Source organism: Pterocles gutturalis, unplaced genomic scaffold (assembly GCF_000699245.1).
Source record: "Pterocles gutturalis isolate BGI_N339 unplaced genomic scaffold, ASM69924v1 scaffold2999, whole genome shotgun sequence".
Taxonomy (NCBI): domain Eukaryota; kingdom Metazoa; phylum Chordata; class Aves; order Pterocliformes; family Pteroclidae; genus Pterocles; species Pterocles gutturalis.
Window position 1 is genome coordinate 29,070 of NW_010127870.1, and position 19,763 is coordinate 48,832.

General features: G+C 48.8%; 1 protein-coding gene across 1 annotated transcript in view; it reads left to right on the forward strand.

Annotated features, from left to right (window-relative positions):
- LOC104466080 (potassium voltage-gated channel subfamily KQT member 2-like) overlaps positions 1 to 17,111 on the forward strand; it is a gene marked incomplete at its 5' end in the record, with an annotated part of 23,427 nt that extends 6,316 nt beyond the window's left edge. Inside the window, 6 exon segments of the mRNA XM_010079401.1 lie at positions 574 to 730; positions 1,446 to 1,540; positions 4,833 to 4,862; positions 9,500 to 9,568; positions 11,485 to 11,514; positions 17,027 to 17,111. Of these exon segments, the coding sequence (XP_010077703.1) occupies positions 574 to 730; positions 1,446 to 1,540; positions 4,833 to 4,862; positions 9,500 to 9,568; positions 11,485 to 11,514; positions 17,027 to 17,111 (466 nt within the window).
- Positions 17,112 to 19,763: the final 2,652 nt, after the last annotated feature.

Consider the following 19,763-nt stretch of genomic DNA (forward strand, 5'->3'; position numbering starts at 1 on the left):
TCTTCGCTCTCCCCGCCGTAAGCAGAGGCTGTCGTGTCTCTCCCGGGTCGGGATGGGCTCAGCTGTGCTTTGTCCCTGCCCCCGGGAGCTGGTGGGAACATGAAAGCTATGTCCCATGGCGTGATGCACCCAGAGTCCTCCTGCTGCGGCTGCTCCGTGGCTGTTGAGTCAAACAAAAAAAAAAGGAAAGAGGGGAAACCCTGTCTGAATATCCCCATCTCAGACACAAGGCTTATGAGCAAATGGCATGGAAACTCTAGATTTGGCACTGAACAAATCTTTATGGCAGTGAAACCATTTTTTTTCCCTGCAAAAGGCTGTTCCGGGGGTCATTACACCATTTCAGCAAATTATCCCGTTCCCTTTCGCCGTGTGTTGCATGGATGTGATTTTTTTCCCCCATGGGGATAATTTGCTGAATGCCAGCACAGTGTGGTTAGTTTGTATTTTACCAGCCAGCTGGAGGTGGTTTGGGAAAAGCAGCAATTCCAGCGAAGTCTGCTGCCCCTTCACAGGGAACGTGTCTGCCAGGAATGCAAAAAAAAAAAACCCAGAACAAACCTTTAGGGGAAGGTTGGCTGCAATTTTTTAATGCAGCTGATGCCCTGCTGGAAATTTTTATTCTCTTCCCCAGGGCATCTTGGGTTCGGGTTTTGCTCTGAAGGTTCAAGAGCAGCATCGACAAAAACACTTTGAGAAGAGGCGAAACCCAGCAGCGGGTCTGATCCAGGTGAGGATCCCATCCAAGGAGCCTTGGGGTTACATCAGACTAATTTTTGGGGGGTTTAATAGACTTGTAGAAGTTGGGGAGGAGGCGGGCAGGTGACAAATGGGACCATGTGTATGAGGTGTGAGACAGCAGCTGGTGACTGGTTTTGTCTGGGAATAAATGCCAGGAAACCAGCCATGGGAAAGCAGCATATGTGGCAGGCAGTCTGGGGGAGAAAAGGAACGACATCCAGCGCAGCAAGACAAATGCAGTAGGACAGTCTGTTTTCACCCAATTTTTTTTTTTTTATCCCCCAAAGAGAATATTTATACTGATAGAAAGTTACAATTGGGAGTGTTTTCTTCACAATAGCAGACGTCTGCGCAGAAGGTTGACCTTGGTGTATGTGTTGGAGGTTTGAAATCAGAGTCATTTATGTTCCCCTGCTCCTCTCTCTCCAAATTTTTTACCTCCCTAATGGGCAACAAGACCCGTTTGGAACCTGACCTCACCCTGACAGCGAGCGCCTGGTACCCACAGCGTTTTCAGCTGGGCTCACATCATGGTACAGCCCCAAATTTGTCATTTATCAGACCAAGGAAAAGGCAGAGCGTCAGAACTTTCCCACAGAGAGCAGAGGGAGGACTCAGTGTTGGCTGGGGTTTGTAAAACCCCGGGTAGTGCTGGCCGTGCTGGCCATGCCTGGGTCCACAATCCCACCGTGTCTCCTCTGCAGGCGGCTTGGAGATTTTACGCCACCAACCTGTCCCGGACGGACCTGCACTCCACCTGGCAGTACTACGAACGCACCGTCACCGTCCCCATGTACAGGTACCTCCTCCTCACCCTCCCTCTTCTGCTGCTGCCTTTGTGATGCCACTGTCTCCATATTTATTTTTGTTATCTGGATATATAGTTTTGTTTATTTATTTACTTTTTTTAGGTTGAAAAAGTTGATTTCTTAAGGGCTCGTATATGCTTTTTCTTTTGGAGGTTTTTTTTTTTTACTTTTTTTGTGTGTATTTCTTTTTTTACTTGATTTTAATTTCTCTGTTATGTTTTCTTTTTTTTGTTTTCTTTTCACCTCTGTGTGCGTACGTGCTCTTCTTTTCACCTTTATTTCTCCTCGTCCGCTGGTAGTTGCATTGTGTTGTGACAGTTGCCGTGCCCGGGTGTGAAGACCTCCCTCCCGAGCTGCCCTGGATCGTAGGTAAATGCCACCACCCTCCTTGTGCCCTTGCTGGGCTCTCCTTGCCTCTCCAGCTGGTCTCTAATGGTCCTTCTGCCTTTCAGCAAACTTCTGTCCCTCGAGTGCGTTTATCCTAGGTCCCCCTTTCTTTCTTTTTTTCTTTCTCTAAGAGGAGGAAAACCAAATCAGGATTCAGTGAGCGTTTTCCCATGTCTTGGATTTAATTTATCCATCACGATCTGTTGACGCAAGTAGGGAAGGACGGCAGAGCTGTGCTGGATGATGCTGATAAAGCACCGCCGTGTTTAGCAGCATCCATCATAAAACACCGAGGTTTAGCAGCATCCATCATAAAACACAGAGCTTTTTGCAGCATCCATCTGGCTTGCTTTAAGGAGAGTCATCATCCCCAGGCAGCTCTTTCAGCTGCAATGACCCAGGTTAGAGCAGCACTGGGGGAACTCGCAGCCTCTCGGGGTTTGGAGCTTCCTGGAGATGGGGATGGAGTCCCCCTGCCATGCCTCTCTGCCCTCTGGGACGCGGGGAAGGACCGTGTCCCCTGTGTCACTCTTGGGGTTGGTGGCATCAAGGAGGAGGCATCCCCAGAAGCTAAAATGCAAAACGTTGCTGTTCAGTTTCCCCTCCGCACTACACGGCATCCCGCCAGGGCTGTGCATCCCTCGCTGGTGTGTTTTTAGGGGCTGGACAGGTCTCTCCGGGTTTGTACAGGAGTTGGATACGTTTGTTGGATATTCCTGTAACTTCATGGGGCGTGATGGGGCTCCCTGTGCCCCATCTCCCTGCTCACACACAGGGCTGTGGTCCAGCGCTGGGTTGTGCCACTGCAAGTGTGAATCCTTTTCTGTTTTCCCATGTTACTGGTGCCTTCTAGCCCTCGGGCAGACAGTCTGGATATATTTCCTAGGGTAAGAATGAACCGGTGTTTTAAACGCGGTGGCCAGCCTGTTAATCCATCTTAAAAACCTGTTGGAAGTCACATTGTTGTGGTCAGTAAGTTTTCATTGGATTCATTCCCAGTGTGTGTCTGATCGGTTGCTTTTTCCCAAGAGATTTATGAAATTTTGCTTAAAAAAACCCCAAACAAACCCAACAACCCAACAAAACAGAACAAAGCTGTTTTCCAATAGCATTAAACCCACCCATGGAAACTCCCCCTCCCAGTATCTGACCTTCTTGCCCATCATTCCTGGTGCTGGCTGAGATCAGCTACTGGAGAGGATGAGGACCGGAGCCTGGTCCAAAGTCCGCTGCAAAATGCAGAAAGTTGGGACTGGTTTCAGTGGACTTTGTCAGGTTTTACTGCTGTTTGAAAGACTGAACTTACCACGCAGCCAGACATACGGGAACACTCTTTTGCTTGAGGCCATCCTGGGGCAGTTACTTGCTACTTAATCCACTTGTTAAAACCTGTATTTCCCTTGGAGCTAATATGCAGGAAGAAAACTAAGCTGAATAAGCTAAATGAAAATTTTGGGGTGGAGAAAGGGCAGAGCCCAGCTATCCTGAATAAAAAGCCAGGATGAAGTTGTAGCAGGGTCGTAGCTGTTTTGCTGGCTGATGCTGCGGGTGCTGCTCCCAACGCCAGCCCCAAGCAGCAGCATCACCCTGGGCTTCCCTGCGCAGAGGTTTCTCTGCTCTCCCAGCCTCGCCTTTAAATCCCAGCTTCTCTCTGTGAGCAGGCAAAGTGAACATCACCTGGGAGAGGGAGCTTTGGGTGCACCCATGGATTCAGTTGTTAGTCAAATGGGGTTTCTTACCAAGAAAGCAGTGAACCTCTTTTGAATATATTTTGGATGCAGTCAGATAAATTAATTGGAAAAAATTTTTTAAAGAGGGTAACTGTATGTTCTGGCTGCAGCTTCCATCACTCACACTGTCCATCTCTCCTCGTCTACCCACTTCACTAAGCCAGCGGCAGCTCTGCGCTGGTGCAGCCTTGGGCACATCGAGCCCAGCGCCGCGGAAGGTGACGGCTGGTGACAACGCCCAGCATGGTTAGGAAGTGGGTTGGAGGAACACAATATCCCCGTCTCCCTCCTGGGTGCCTGAGGGTGATGTGCTGCCTTGGCACCCTTTCTGCTCAACATTGGGCTGCTTGTTCCTCGTAGCAGGAGCCCTGTGACTTGAGCTCGCCTCTCTTGCCAAGGCATCTCGGAAAGACTGGCTGCTTGGAATGAGAAATCGTTACACGTGCTTTGGAAGAGCTCGCGTGCCTCCAGAACATCACTCAAATCGCTGCAGTAGAGCGAGTCTCACTTGTCTGGGGAAAATGGGGTGGCCTCTGAGAGAATCTCAGATTTCATTGTTAAATTAAAAATGTTGTAGAACCAAATTGGAGAGATGCACAAGGCACCTGTATGTGCAGGGAGCGGGCTGGGAATGCACGCAGGGCTTGGTGCCTCTGGACATCGGAACCTCTTCTGCATCAGCCACTGGATTTGGTGAAAAATAATTTTCCTTGTCACTCGTGAGAACACAGCCTTGATCTCATCTACCCTCATCTACTGGTCTTCACTAAAAAAAAACCCCATCACGCCCAGGTGAGCAGCCCAGCCTGGGGAGTCGCTGGCTGATGGGACCGAGGGCTGTGGGTGTCTCACAGAAGGTCTCTCGGTGGCCCCCACATTTTCCCCACTCTGTGATGCCCCTTTGCTTTCAGAGCCAGGTGCCAGCTGCCTGTCCCCAAGGGTGACGTGGGCACACGGTGGTTTCTGAGCTGGCTGCAACGGGAACGCGCTCAGCCCACGCTCACCTGTAAGCCTGGTCACAGCGCATCTGCTCTGGGGACACACCTCGTTCATATGCTAATTTTCTTTATTCTGTTTCTTTCCCCCTTTCCTCCACCCTACCCTTCCCCCCCTGTTTTTCTCTCTCATATCCCTTTGGTTTTCTTTGGTGAAAACACTTGAAAAGCACGCAAACGCAAACGTACGGTGCCTCCAGGTATGACGTGCATGTGGCTCTGTGTGTCATGTCACCCCTTGTTCTTCGTTTGGGACTGTATTATGCAAAGCCTTTAATTAAAAGAAAGAAAAAAAAATAAAAAAGAAACCTCTGAAGATGAGTTTTTTTCAAAGGAATGAGTGAAAGCCCAAACCAGGCTCCCCACCCTGCTGCCTGCAGACTAACTCCACGCCCCTCCACGTACATTGTAGCTATTGGTACACACCAGTGTTGGGAACCGGTCTGCCAAAATGTCGATTTAAGGAAGGAGAATGGGAAAGCGCTTGATAAGCTTGCTTTTTTATGGATGATTTATTCATGGTCTTACCAACCTCCTCCAGTTCATCCAACTCTTTACGAGAAAACATCCTCGTTCATACTTCCATTGTCCCTCCGCCTTCCCTCCTGCTTCGTCTCCTCTCTCCAGCCCTCTTTTCCCATCCCTCACTGTGGCTTTTCTCTCACTCCGTGCTGTGGGAGCTGTGCCCATCAGGTAACGCCAGGTTTGCTGGATTTGCTGGTGTGGTGGCACCGTGGGGAGCATCAGCGGTAGCACAGAATAGTAGTGGCCGTGCCCGATTTTGAGGACAGCATCAGGAGGAGAGAAAGATCTGGAACGCTAAACTGAAATGATCATTCATTTCTTCTAGTAATGCAGGCTGCTTTTGGGGAAAGGAATGCCCCAGCACCGTGGCAAGCATCAGCGGTAGCACAGAATAAAATCACGGTAGTGGCCGTGCCCGATTTTGAGGACAGCATCAGGAGGAGAGAAAGATCTGGAACGCTAAACTGAAATGATCATTCATTTCTTCTAGTAATGCAGGCTGCTTTTGGGGAAAGGAATGCCCCATCTCAGCAAGACTTTTCCATTTGAGTTTTTTCTTCCAAGACTGACCTAGAGCCAAGCAGTTGCTAGCCCCAGTTATTCACTCTGGGATTTAGCCTTTTGGGATGAATCCAAATGAAGAGACCTGTGTATGGCTGGGTGAGATTTATGATGAATAATACTATCTCAGGTTCTGCAGAAAAGAGTAGATTTTTCAAATCACAGGCATATTTTATATGAGGTGGGTATCTGAAGGTGTAGGCAAGTCAGTATTTTAAGGCAGGGAATACATGGCTTGGGTTTCAAGACTGTGGGCCAAGCTCTGTTCTCAGAGCAGTTTAAATCCTCACTAATTGCATTAATTCAGTTAGAGCTGATGTGATTTAGTGCCTGATTTCCAAACCTGGTTCCAGTTTTCACAGATGCAAGTTTTATAGCCTTTAATAAATCACGCTTACCTCTTGGTGTGGTTAATTTACAGCAAATTGCATCAATGAATTGCAAGTATAATATTCTGTATTTTCCTGTTGTCTTGAACAACAGCCTGTTTTGAGAAGCAGACATTTTTCTACTGCTGGGAGTGAAATAAGAATGTGCTACTTCCATCCCATTTCTTATAATAAAATATTTTATAACTTTCATAAGTGTTCTCAGTTATGAAAAATAGCTTAGGCTGGAGACATACAGTCATGGTTAGGGTAATAACTGGCTCCTGAGAGGAGCTCCAACACAGCATGCCGCCTCATTTAAATCCCCATCCCATTCCAGCATCCATCTCCTTGTCACCCTCTCTCTAATTGTTCCTACTGGGGCTGTTCAAAAAAATCATCATCGTCTCTGCGTGTGTGTCGTGGTGTGTGTGTGTGGTTCTGTGTCTGCTCCCACCCCCTGTTGTGTGCTGCTGCCCTCCTTGTGTCCTGGGCTTTTGGTGACGTCCTGGCCGGAGGCATGATATCCCCACTGTCCCCAAATGCTTGAACGTTATCTGTGCTACCAGGAATAGGAAATGTGCCTTCCCTTTGGATGGGGGAGGCGGCACCCGGAGCTGGTGTGTGTTTCTCTGTGCTGTCGTGGGAGGGGTGATGGGGAGCAGCCGTGGGGACCGCGGGGTCCCTGGCAGCGGTTGGTGACATGAAGTGTTGCTGTGGTGGGCAGCATGAGCCGTGTGCGTTCCCGTGGTGTGCAGATCTTCTCACCCAGCTCCCCTTTAACCAACACGTGCTTCCCTCGCTAACAAGTGACACACGGACCAGGAGGAGAGAGAGAAAACGTGAGATGCCCCAGCCGGAGGTCCTTTTTCCATGTCTCTGGAGGATGGTGGCACTTGTGTCACCTGTCCCCTGGGCACACGCCTCAGTGCAGGGTGTTTTCCCTCCAGCATTTTATAGCAAAGCCCAGTTAAAGCTGAGCAGAGCCCTGCCTTTCCCTTGAGGTTCTGGTGGAACAGTGCAATGCAGCAGCTGGTCCCCAAGCTGCTCCTGCAATGACAGGTTAGGCTGAGCGTTCAATTCAGATTAAATTTTTGGGTCAGGTACATGGCTGAGTTTACACCCATTTTTAATAATTATTTTAGTAAATAATTGGGGTTTTTTTTTCACCATGTGTGTACTGGGCCCATCACCCTTCCACAGAAATGTTGAGTTTCTGTGTTTGCTTGTGTGTCTTCACCTTTGCATGGAAGCATCTGTGGTGGCCCAAGAGATTGCCACCTTCAGCACGCTGTGGACCTTGTGTTAGGGGCTATGGCAAAGGAAGGAGCTCCTCTGCGGATCCTGAGCCCTTCCATCTAGTGAGCTGATGAGCTCTGAGCCTTGCACCGGTGGGTGCCTGGATTTGTTGTCCTCTGTTCTGCTGGGTATGGACCTCCCAGAGAAACGAACTCACCAAAGAACAGTTGCACAACCTTCATTAACCACGCTTTGTGCATGGTTGTATGCACCACCTTCTCCCAGGGTGGAAGGAATCTGCAAACCCAGCGGTGGGTTTGAAGGGAGGTGACAGCCCAGCCCTGGTGCGCTGCTCCGCTGCACCAAGGTCAGCTCCATCCTGTCGGCTTGAGTGAAGAGGATCATTAATTCAGCAGATCAGGATGTGCTCTTCTCTGAATGGAAGCGCACAGAGCTGGTTTGGGGAGCTGAGCCAAAATTTTCAGGCCTATTTTTATTCTTTTCTCCAATTGGAAAATTTTCTGATTGCCTCGATCTTGTGAACACCAAATCTGCTCTGCTGAGCAACTGTTGTTGCGGATGAGTTCTGTGCATGCAGAGGACAGGCTTTTCCAGTTGGGTGTTTTTTTTCAAGTTGGTTTTTTTTTTTTCCCAGTTAGAGCAAAATTGTGAAACTGTTGGTCTTATAATGGCTGAAAAATTCTGGCCATAAGTATCTCTGCCTTTATTTTACAGTAAGCAGCAGCCCCATTTCTTGCAGCATCTCTGCCGAGACCAGTCTGTTAGGGGAGTGCAACCACTCGCACCCTTTCCTTCCAGTCCTAAGCTGTGGTTTTGGGACAGTTTGAGTAGATTTTTCTTCTTGCTTTTATTGAAACCTATGTGGCTTGTTTTCCAACCAATTTTTATTTATTGTGGCTGGGCTGTGACCCCAACTGCCCAAACGCCGGCAGCTGCCCGCAGCCTGTTCCCAGCCCACCAGCAGCCCCTTGTCCTCCCCTTCATCCCCCTAACGAACCATCCTCCCCATCACTTGTCACAAGCGGGACCGGAGGTGGCTGTTGTGCTGACTTCCCACCCTCTGAGCACAGCGATGGCATGTGGCACTTGGGCAGTTTGACAAGGGCACGCTGGTGGCCCGGAAAGCAGTTTGCAGGAAGTCGTGGGATGAGCCCCGCTGGCCTTGACCCCGATCGCAGGGTCCCCAAGTAGATGCTGCTCTTCCCAACCACGGGCAGCGTTCTCCATCCTTCCCCCGACATCTCCAGCTCACGTCTGTCTTGGTTGACAACCTGACTGTGAATATTAACGTTGAATATTTATGGAGCAAGGTCCAGTCTCCCAGGGTCTGCGGGAAGAAAGTAGAAGTGGATGTGGAAGCTGATTCGGTGGCTTTTAGCACAAAAGCAGGATAGGCAACAAGGTGTTTGTTCATTGGGGTTGTTTTAATTATTAACCAGGATTCCCATTGTCAAGTTCTTTTTCTTCCTGAGAAAACAAGGAAACCCATGGTTCCCAGAAGGCAATGATACATGGTTTTGCCTCATTTTGGGGCAAAACCTGACATGGACAGTAGGGAATTGGATAAACCTGACCCTGAAGCACACTTCTGTTTCTCCTGGATTGCTCCCAACCTCAGCTCCCTGTTTCCTCTGCTCCATAAGCTGCTTCTTCTCAAGCCTCCCCACCATCCCAAGAGCAGCAGGGTTGAATTTTCCTATTTTCCTCCAAAACTGGAGCTTCTCTCCACTTAACACCCAGCCAAAATGCTGATCTCCAAACAGAGCAATGCCAACACCTAGGCTGCAGGTGGGGAAACAGCTCTCCTGCCAAAACACCACCCTGCTGCCCAGAAACCCTGGCAGCCGCTTGTTATTAGGAGGTTCAAAATCCGTTGGTGCAGACAAGTTTCTCTCTCTCCCTTGTTGTCCCCCTCTCTCTCTTCCCCACCGCTCTGCCTTAGGACACTGTTGGAAGTAGCAGCCCAGCTCCTCTCCATCCTCCCCAAGCTGTCCCCCAGTTGCAGTTGGTGGCACAAAGCTGGTTTGTGTTGAAAGGATGGGGCAGCGAGGGAAGTTGCCGAGCCAGAAGGCTCTGAAATCAGCTCTGCCTGAATATTAATGGTTTTTATTTTCTCCCTCTAGACTCATCCCTCCTCTGAACCAGCTGGAGCTCCTGAGGAACCTGAAGAGCAAATCAGGACTGACATTCAGGTTAGCAGCAGAGTTCAGAGTGCTTGGAAAGCACACACTTTGCAACCTTTTTCTTTTTTTTAATTTTTTTTTTCTTTTTCCTTCTTGCCTTTTGCATATGGCCAGCCTTGAAGATGTGAAGTTTTGGCAGCTGGTCCCCTATGGGTCGTTCAGCGACCTCCTCCCCATCCCTCTCCCATGCTGCACATGAATTTCTTCAGCCTAACTTGGCTCTGGAGCAATGTTACAGTGCTTGACTGAAAATGCAAAGCCATATTTTCAAAGGGTCTGATTGAGGTAGTTGTTCCCAGTTTTCCTTTGACCTTTCTGCTCTTCACCACCCTCGAGGAGACTCAGGCCCACGATGTGTTAATTCATTCTGTTCCCTCCAGCCTTCCCTTGCAGGCGAGGTTGTAGCAGTGAGAAATTTTTTGCTCAATTTACTGTGGCAAGGTAGACATGATAGCCCCAGAGGCCAGGAGTCCTGCAGCTTAACTCTGTGCTCAGGAGCAGCAATTCTTTGGGTTATTTTTTAAGCAGGCAGGGCTGCCCTGTTTGGTGACTGGGGAGTGTGCAGACCCCGGGAGGGATGGAGCGATGCTGGCCGTGCCCGTGGGCATCGTGGCTGGCTGGGGAGGGGTGGGATTGGACCTGCCCTGGGCTGTGTGTCTCTGCAGAGAGTAGAGATCTGGAGAGCCATGGGTCAGGCTGCAAACTTTAAAATGGGAGTATTTGAGATGACTGAGGCTGGGCTTCCGAGCTTGTCTGAGCAAGGAGCGGATGGTGGAGGGTTGGTTTTTTTCAGTCTCTCCGGGTTGCTGCCTTCAACCTCAGGGAGAGGGGTGGGGATCTGTGCAGATGTTGGGGTCTCAGCGGTCGCTGCTGGGTGCAGGCAGGGCCAAGGCTGGTTCATTCAGGTCTCCTCCTGCCCAGATCTTCTCCCAGCCTGGTTGTTCCCTTAGGCTGTCTGGTGTTAGGGGAGGCAGACCCTTGGTTGCTCCCCCTCTTATGGGGCTGCAGGGGTAAGGCTGCTTCAGATGAAATGCAATTTCCCCTGTGAAGAAGTTGTGAATGAGAGCAGTTGAAGGCAGAGCAGGTTTTCCTTATTGCTGAAGGGAAATGCCACCAAGATGCCTGGTCAGTGCAGGTGAGATATTTTTTTTTTTGGTGTGGCTGTAGCGTGTGTCACGCTGACCCTTTTGCAGGTGTTCATCTCACTTTGTCCTTGATGTCAGTGATTTTTCAGGGTAATCAAGTAGTTTGAGATCTCAGTAGGAAACCACGTACAAAAATGGGGTGTCCCACTCCCTCCGTGTAGCCTTTGCCAACTACTTTGGCAAAGTAGCTGCCAAAGGCTTTGGAGGCAGAAACCCCACCTGGGGTGTCAGGATGTCAGGGCAGGGGTCCATGCACCTTCCCCCCAATATCCCCCTCCCAGCACCACGCACTAGCACCGCAGTGTGAAGCCGTGCATCCAGAGATCTGACATTAGCTCTGTCCCAACAGCCAGGGAGGAAAAGAAAATGCACCAGGGTTGTGGGAGCCGTTCAAATCCTTCCCTACGTGCAGAAACAACTTGGGGTAGTGCATTTCCAAGGGAAGGGGGCCGTGCTCTGAGCCCACAGAAGTCCTCCTGTGCTCACACAAATCACACAACCATCGGGTGTCTGAGTCGTGCGTAGGCACGAGGATGGGTTGGGATAAACTCTTTGACCCTGTGCGTTGTATGTGTCTTCTCTGGGGTTGTGTGAGTCTCCAGTGATCTTCTGTCCGGGCCAGAAACTCCAGGAATTAAGTGCTCCTTTCCCTTTCTTCTGTCCACAACTTCCACTTAGTTGTATTGTTTGGTATTGTCCTTTCGTTATGTTTTAACAGTGAAGCAGCAACATCTTTTGCCACCTGCCACCATGCTAATGTACTATTGCTTCTGTTTAAAGGAAAGAGCAGCAGCCCGAACCATCGCCAAGGTCTGTATCACTGCCGACACGCCATCCCCATGCATTCCCCCTAGATTTCTATGTACGTGTGTGCGTGTGTGTACCATGTCGTGGCACCATCGAGGGAAGCATTCTAGGTATTGACGTGCTTTTTCTGTGCTGTGGCAGTCCGATGTATCTATGTGTATGCTGGACCTTAAATCAGATCTTCCTTCCAGTCTGCCCCGGGCTGTAGCTGCCAGGATAGCGAGGCTGTGGGGGCTGGAGAGAGCGGTGGGCAGCACGGGCAGAGCTGGCAGACAGCTGGGGTGACAGCAGGGCTTTGGTTTATGCTGCTTTTTGATTTTCTTTCATTGCTGGAGTCGTAGCTGAAAGAGTATAACTCAGGCGCAGGGGGTGTCAATGGGCAGGTGATGCTTTGCCCATGTCTCCATCACCCAACGCCACGCCAGGCGGAGGTGACATGGGAACACGAAGCCATCACCGTGCCACCGAGTTAGCGACTTCTCCCGAGCTCCTCTCGCTGCAGGGTGCTGCTGCTCCGTGGGACACGGGAGGGCTCTCTGACACCGCACGACGTTGCATGGCAGAGACACCCCATCTCCACCCTGCTCCCCTTGACCTCCCGAGCTCTGGATGAAGCCCCATCCCTGCTCCGTCTTCCCTCCACGCCTCCAGCCCACCGTGCAGAGCGTGCTCGGTGGCGAGCACCTTCCAAGGCCAGCCCGAAATCTCACCTACGGGAGAGCTTTTCTCTGTTCACACATCCCAGGGAAAGAACAGGGCTGGTATTTGGGATACTTTTAGGATACTTCTCATCCCCTTAGAAATATTTATTTCTGGGCTTTTTTTTTTCTATATTTTCCTAGTTCTTTTAAGAAGTAATTCTGGGACTGAATCTCTTTTTTTTTTTTTTTTTTTTTTTTTAATGGGAGGCAAGATGCAGAACTGATGCTCTGTGGAGATCATCTGCTTGGCTTTCAGATCTTCCATCTCATATCTCAAAACATAGCTTACAGCCTAAATATTGTAAACACTGAATATGTTGTTCAGATTGTAAACACTGAGTATGTTTTTCAGCTGTATAACGAGAGCCTGGCATTTCACAGATGTAACTTTCTGCTGTGCCTTTTAGCTTATAAGAGACCAGAAACTAATTTTTCCCTGGCATAAAATCCAACCAAAGATATCTGGCATAGATATGCTGCTGACTAAATGGAGGAAAATTTAATCTTTCCTTCCTTTCCCCCTGCCCCACTCTTTTTTTCTGTCTTTTATTTGAGCTTTTCTTTGCAAGCAGAACCTCCATAGCACTCCATCCTCTTTCCTGACAAATAAACCAAATCTCCAAGATCATGTTTCAACTATCCAGATCTTTCTTTTTTTCCTATTTGGGGTCTCAGCCTGCGTAGCTAGAGCAGAGGCAGCCTCCATCCAGCTTTATCAAAGCAGGGAGCGTTACGTGGGAAGGGCTCTCTGGGAGCAGAGCAAGGCTGAAATCTTGCCCACCCGCCCATGGCATCGGGAGGGTCAGCACTTCATCCCAGGAGCCTGCTCTGTCTCAGCCAGCAACATGCTTTGGATGTGCAGTGAGACAAAATCTCTCTTCAACTCCATCAGCTCCATAGCCAAGGAAATCCGAGGACTGATGGTCCCACTTAGGGTCACACCAGCCAGCATCCCTGCAATGGTAGGCACGAGTCTTATTTCTGAGGCACTAGTCTTATTCTTATTTTTGAATCTCAGTCCTGTCTTGCAGGCTTCATTTTCACCAGTTAAAATACTAGGTTTGATGTAATATTTCTTCATAGAGATTGTAGGTTTTTCCCTGTTCATTTTCTCCGTTGCTTTCTTAATCTTATGTCACAGAAAGAAGTAAAAATAGCCTTTCCTTGACCTTTTTCAGAGTATTTTTTACTATATATAGCTCCTTCATCAGGATCATTTCCAAATGCTGCTTTCCTGCTCCTGTAGCGCACCTGTCTCTTGTGACACTGATGGGTTTTGTTGCCCTCCGTTGTGAGATGCTCAACCTGAGCCCAGGAGCGCTTGAGCTGAGGGACTGCAGCTGCCGTGTTGCTGGCATTAGAGCATTTTCCGTGTTGTTTAGCTCAGCTGTCATGGCAGAACCAAAGCTCCTGCCTGCTGTCTTTTGTTAGGGCAATATCAATTCTACCTGCTCGCACTGCCCTTTTCCGTCTGATAATGTCTCAGACCTTGGGAAGGAATTTTGCACAGTAGCCCCTATATTCAGGGCCCCCCAAATCACCTATTCTCTCAGAGTTTCTGCATATTTTACATTCACATCCCAAATCTACCTTCACATCCCAAATCTTCCACCCACTTTAATTTCCCACAGCCTCCCGGTGATGCTCAGTGTGTCATCCTGCCCTTAGACAACAAACCTCGTCCTGTTTCTCAGCCCACCTGACAGTTAATCATCCAGCCCGGTCTGTCGCTGGTGATTGTTTCACTTGGGAAACTCCTCAGGATGAGTCGTGACTCATAGCAGACCCCAGCTCCACACTTGTACCACTTCGGCTGGTGAAGGCTTTGCCACTTTCCATTTCCATCGATGTGAGGAAACATGCAATCTCTCATCTGGAGACAGCTTGACCTTCCTCCTGTTGCAGTTATGTGTAGGGAGTGGCTGATTTCCTGCATCCCTCTTCCCATAACTGATATACCCCAAAGTCCTTACAGAACAGGAACAGCTTTTGCACTATTTTGCATCTTAATGTATTTAAAGTTAGAGAAGGGATGCTGGCACGGCTCGTGGGAAGGCGCTGTACAAGACAAACGTTGCCTTGCAAGCTCAGGGAGCATCCCAAAGGCTGAGCTGATTTCTGCTGCGATGGCACTCAGAGAGCCGCTGCCCTGGTGGGAGGATGGGGGGAGGCAATGGGGTTAACGTGGGGGAGGATTGGGGTCACCTGGAATTACTCAGGGGGCTTTCGATTTGGTCTCGGCATAAAATGGGGCAGCTGATCTGAGAGACAGGTAACGTCCTTTATCACTTCTGTTGTTTTTCACTGCAAGCTTGGCTGCATCCCTCTATGGCCGAGTGTGGGGAAGCTGGGTGCTGACCTGCTCGGGGGGGACAGGAGCTCACCTTTCCCGTGACATGGAGCCCAGGCTGTGATGAGCAGACAAGATGCTGGCCTTTTTCTCCATGCTATGTACCTCTTCCTCCTTTTTATTTTCCTCCCTTTTTAAAAAACTCCATACAGAGCCTCCTCTGTTGCCCATCCCTTTGGGTGCTGTGTCCATCCCCCATCTGCCTTGGCCAGGAGAGGTGGTCCCTGCCCTTCCCCAGGCTGCTGCAGGAGTGGTTAGCATCAATCTCGCCTCCGAGACCGCGCTGCCCTGGCGCAGGGTCCAGCTGCGAGTCCTCTCTGCCTCCTAAGCCCAGGGAAGGAGGGCTGGGCTGTGCTGGGGCTTTTCTCACCACTCCCCCTGCAGAAAGCCAGCAAATCCGAGTGGTAACAGGGTTTGATTACTCCTGTGTTAATCAGGCTGGAAATTCACTGTGGCTTCTCATCTCTGTTTATTTTGTCTTCTGATTGTAATGTCAAAAAGCCAAATGTATGGTTAGCCAGGACTACGGAGGCTCCCGTGTGAAACGTGTGCTTTAGATGCTCTTCAACACCTGATTTGATCAACATCTGAAGGCATCCGTGACCACATTTCTTCCTCTTGTATTTTCTAGAATACAATTGGGTGAAAAGCTAAAAATTAATGAACTAAATAGTTCTAATAGTACATTGGTATTAGAGAAAAAGAAACAGAAGGATTCCAGGGAACTGGGAAGCTAAAACTCTCAGATTACTTTGTCCAGCATGAGTTCAGTCCTGCAGGTCATGAGAGGAACCTCTTTGGAAGGTTGTCCTCAGCTGTGCTTTGTCCTTGACCCCAAGAACTCCGCAAGACCTTGGCCATTATGTTGAGTGGATGCTGGACCGGGCAGCCTTGTAACGTGTGTGTATATCTGTGCGTATATCGATATATCAGTGTATGTATGTGTCTGTCTGAGATACACACAACATGAATAGCTCTGTTCAGGGGTGTGATTAAGGCTTTTGTACGCACTGGAGGATGCCTTTGGTTGACTCAGTGGGTCCCTGCTCATCCAGCCCAGGGTGTCCAAGGTGTCACCAACCGCTACTGCCCAGGGAAACCCACGGCAATCGCAGCAGTCCGATGGGCCGTGTTAGCCTGGGTTGGTGTTCGACCTTCTAACCGATTGAACTGGTGACAGAGACTCATGCTGGGACAGACAGTAATCTGGAAATAATCAGTTGCCTTTAGGGGAGCGGATTATTTGCACAGGAGGGACCGCATCTTTCTGTAGGGACTGCAGAGGAGACTAAGAGGAGAGTAATCCCTGTGCCTCCCCGAGGCTCTGCATGCTGGATATCCCACTCCCACGCCGTGATGCTCAGCCCCCAGCTCCAGAACAGCCCCAGTAGCACCACTGGTCCCCGGGGCTCCCTGGAGATGCGGGGACCCATTGCAGGTGCCCAAGGAACCCCCAGGATGGAGAGGGTGGTGTCGGCTGAGCTTGCACGGGATGCCGCGGAGCAGAAAGAATTCCTGCAAATTCCTTCTGTGCGTGTCCGTGAGCTCCTCCGATTGCTGAGTTCAAGTGTAAAACCAGATTGGGGGGTTTTTATGCCCTTCAGCCTTTTCGCTCTGTCCATGAACTCAGCAAGTGATGCTTTCTGGTGGCCAGGTGGGATGATGGGGGCTACACCATTTCCCTTCCGCAGGAAGAGGGCTGCTCCATGGCGTGGAGGACCCTGGTCGTGGTGGCGATCTCCTGGCAGGGCAGTGCCTGAGCAGTGATTTGAGATGGGCTCACGGAAGCTGTGGTGGTGCCACAGCAAAGCCCGTTGCTCCCCAGAAGTGGTAGGGCCCATCTGAAAAAAGAGTTGCAAAAAACAGACGTTCAAAACCCTTCCCAAGACAGACTGTACCATACCCTGTTTTTATTTTTTTTTAAATTTTTTTTTTAAGTGCCAGGCTTAATATAATGCTGTATCCTGTATGAGAAGTGCAAATAATTCCCAGGTTAACTAACTCTCTTGGTGAGGATTTTTTTGGAGAAAAAAAAAAAAAAAGAAATTTGAACCTTTCGGCTGTTGTTGGGCAAAACAAGTAAAGTTTTGGCTCTCTATGGCTTAGACGGTTAAACAAAATGTCTTTTTTATCTGTTCAGAGGAAGAAGACAGCACTTTTGTTTCCAATACAGATGAAAAAAAATCTTCCTGCAGGACTCAGTCAATTATAGATGAGCTGACGCTACCAATTCAATGCAGAATGCGTCATTTCTAATAATGACATTTGTCGACCTCAGTGAGACAAATTTCAGAAACGCTCTTGATTTTTTTAAATTTTTTTTCCACCTAACGCTCAAACAGGAAAATCCTGTCATGAACCCAGCCCTCAAAACACCTGTCTTTTAAACCTAGAGTCAGTAATCAAAAGTTTCCTGTCTGGCATTTGCTTCCAGGTCTAATTTTTACTCTCCCCTCATTTCCAGTAAAAGCAAACCGTGCAGAGAGTCACTATGCGGATGCTGCTCAGGAAACTCTAGGTACCACGGGAAATGCGTCGCACGGAACTAATCAAAAGCTGCACGGCTCATTCTCCCTCTACCCTGCTACCACCCGTTCTGATCACTTCTCTGCTTAATAGAGGTACTAGATGAGTAAAAAAAAAAGGTGAAAGAGCCTCCCCATTGCCCGCTCAGAAGTCAGAGGCTGCCTTGTCTGCTAATCTTGCAGCATATGTGATACAAAGAGATGAGGATGGGGAATTTGGTCTGGGCTAGCAAGCCAGTGTCTGCTCAGCAATGAAGGAGGCCAGGAATTGAAGTTTAAAAAATGATGGAAAATTAAAAAAGAAAATTAAATTTTTTTTTTAATTCTTTTAAAAAGACCCCTTCCTCCCTTTTGCTCCATCCTTCCTCAAGGTCCAGGGAATCCTTGCAAATTGAATTGTGCTGTACAGCAATATCAAGTTAGTAGCATGAGAAATACCAGCTTCCTACCTCTGCTCAATCACCGTTCCTTTGGCTCTCTGAACACCACAAATTGACCTTTCCTAGTCTGGTGGCCTTTGGAAGCCACGGCTTGCCTATCTAGCACCTCTACTACGCAGCTAGAGAAGGACTAATCTCAGCCTGTCCCACCAGACGCAGGGATTCCGGGTTCCCCTTAGCCTTGGCATCGTGAATGGTTCTGTTTCTACATCCCATGGGGAACAGATAGCTAGAGCAGAGGGTTTTGTATGAGCAGTGTTTGAATCTCTTTCATCAAGCTGACAATTGTTAGGCGGCTGCAGAGAATTCCCAAGGAGCATCCCTTACTGCACCCAAAGGGTACCCAGATGCACAGATCTTTGACTTATGCCTAAATACATCTACTTCCACGCCTGCACTGGAAGAGTCTCTTCCACCGCCCCAGACACTGCTTCTCAGCAGCAAACATGCACCTTCTTGGATTTCCAACGCCCCGAGTTTGCATGCGGTGAATGCTGGCAGTGACCCCCCAGCTCCCCCCCGCAGCCAGGCAGGAGGACAGCCCAGGAGTGGCAGCAGGGCACCGAGTGATGCCGCATGTTTGTGGAGTCGGATTTTTGCATGCTCTTTTTTGGAGTCCGTTTGAATTCTCAAAATCACCAGTCTCTGTCTCCCTCAGAAAGCCACCAAACTACAGTTTTAAAAGTATATGTATCTCTGATTTTCTCCATTAATTGTTCCAACTTGTATCTTTTATTTTCTTGCTATTTTTCTCCCTGCTGGCTATTTTATTACCTGTCAGACCAGAGGCTAAGACTCATGCCTGAGGTTTGTGTGTACCAGAAGCTCAGAAGTAGGGTGGTAAATCCCATCTCTGCATGGGTAACCAGAGGAAAGGGGCATGATCGAGGTTTCAAAATAAGCAGTTCTCCATGGTAGGAAATCCCCTGTACCTGGATAAGTAGCCTGAATCTTTGAGTTAGCCTCCTGCTGTGTGTTTTGATAGTACTGTGGCCTTCCTTGAAGTTTATCTTTGAAAGAACTGGTTTAAATATTGGGTGATCATCAGTTCTACAGACAGCAGTTCAATACATTTCCAAATGGCAAAGATTCAGAATAGTCTAAGCTGAAAAAAACACCATTACTTTTGTAGAGAAAGGCTCCTTTCAGTTGCTCAATGTTCAGGTTGTTTTTGACAGGGATGAAAACAAGCAGTGATATTTGTAATGCTGTCCTCTCACCTGTCCGTGTCCAGTTCTGTTTTCTGGAAAATCAGCCACTCTGATCTTAATGTCTCCTTTGCACATCTTCCTAGGCATGAATTTTTAATTGGTAAAGCCAGTATAATTTTTTTTCTGTTTTCTACTGAATTCCTTCCCACTGTGGTCCTCATTTTGTCTCCTCCATCTTGAGTATTACAAGGGAAAGGGAGGGTGAAACAAATTATTATCTCAAGATCTTCTTAGTCAATTGGAGACCCTGAGAAGGAGGATTACAGACCGTGGTTCTTCCAGTCAAAAAGGAGTCTTGAACTTTGGAGTAGCTGCAGGGGCATCCTTGTTACCTGCATCCATCCTGACTGTAGTGTTATACTCACCGTGCTTTTGTAAAACTCTAGGTTAACTGTGAAGGGACATAAAAATAATTTAACTTATTTTCCTGGGCCCTTGGGCTGCCTGCCTGCAGTCCCCCACTGCACAGACTCCTAGGGGCAGATGCCAGCACTTTGATGCGTCTAAGGCTGAGTGCTAAAAGCCTTCATGTAGGATGCACATGATGAAATAACAGTCAGTGATGAGGCAATCACAAAAAACTCAATGTAGGTAAATGAATAGAAAACTCCTTAGGCAGCGTAGTTTCTTAATGTACTAAACCAATGATCTCTAGTCAATAAATGCAGTAGTGGATGTATTTTTAGACAGTAATGTAACTATACCAAGCCAGTTTATCAGGTCTATTCTGCTTTGTAAGAGACTTCCCTGGCATCTGCTCAGAGAGATGGAGGCACCACAGAGACCTGGCAGTGGGAAGCAACAGCACAGATCAGCGAAGGAAAGGTGTTTGCAGAGCCCTCGACTGGCCTGAGCGTGGGTGTAGCGTGTTTCTCAAAGTCTCGTTTAGGAATAATGAGCCAGCTCGAAGACGCAACCTGGCTGGTTTGCATTGCTCCTGAAATACAAACCAGCCGAGCTGGCACACAGCAAGATGTTGCTGGAAGATGCACGGTGTGTGTGATGTGGGGTTTGACAGCGCCCAG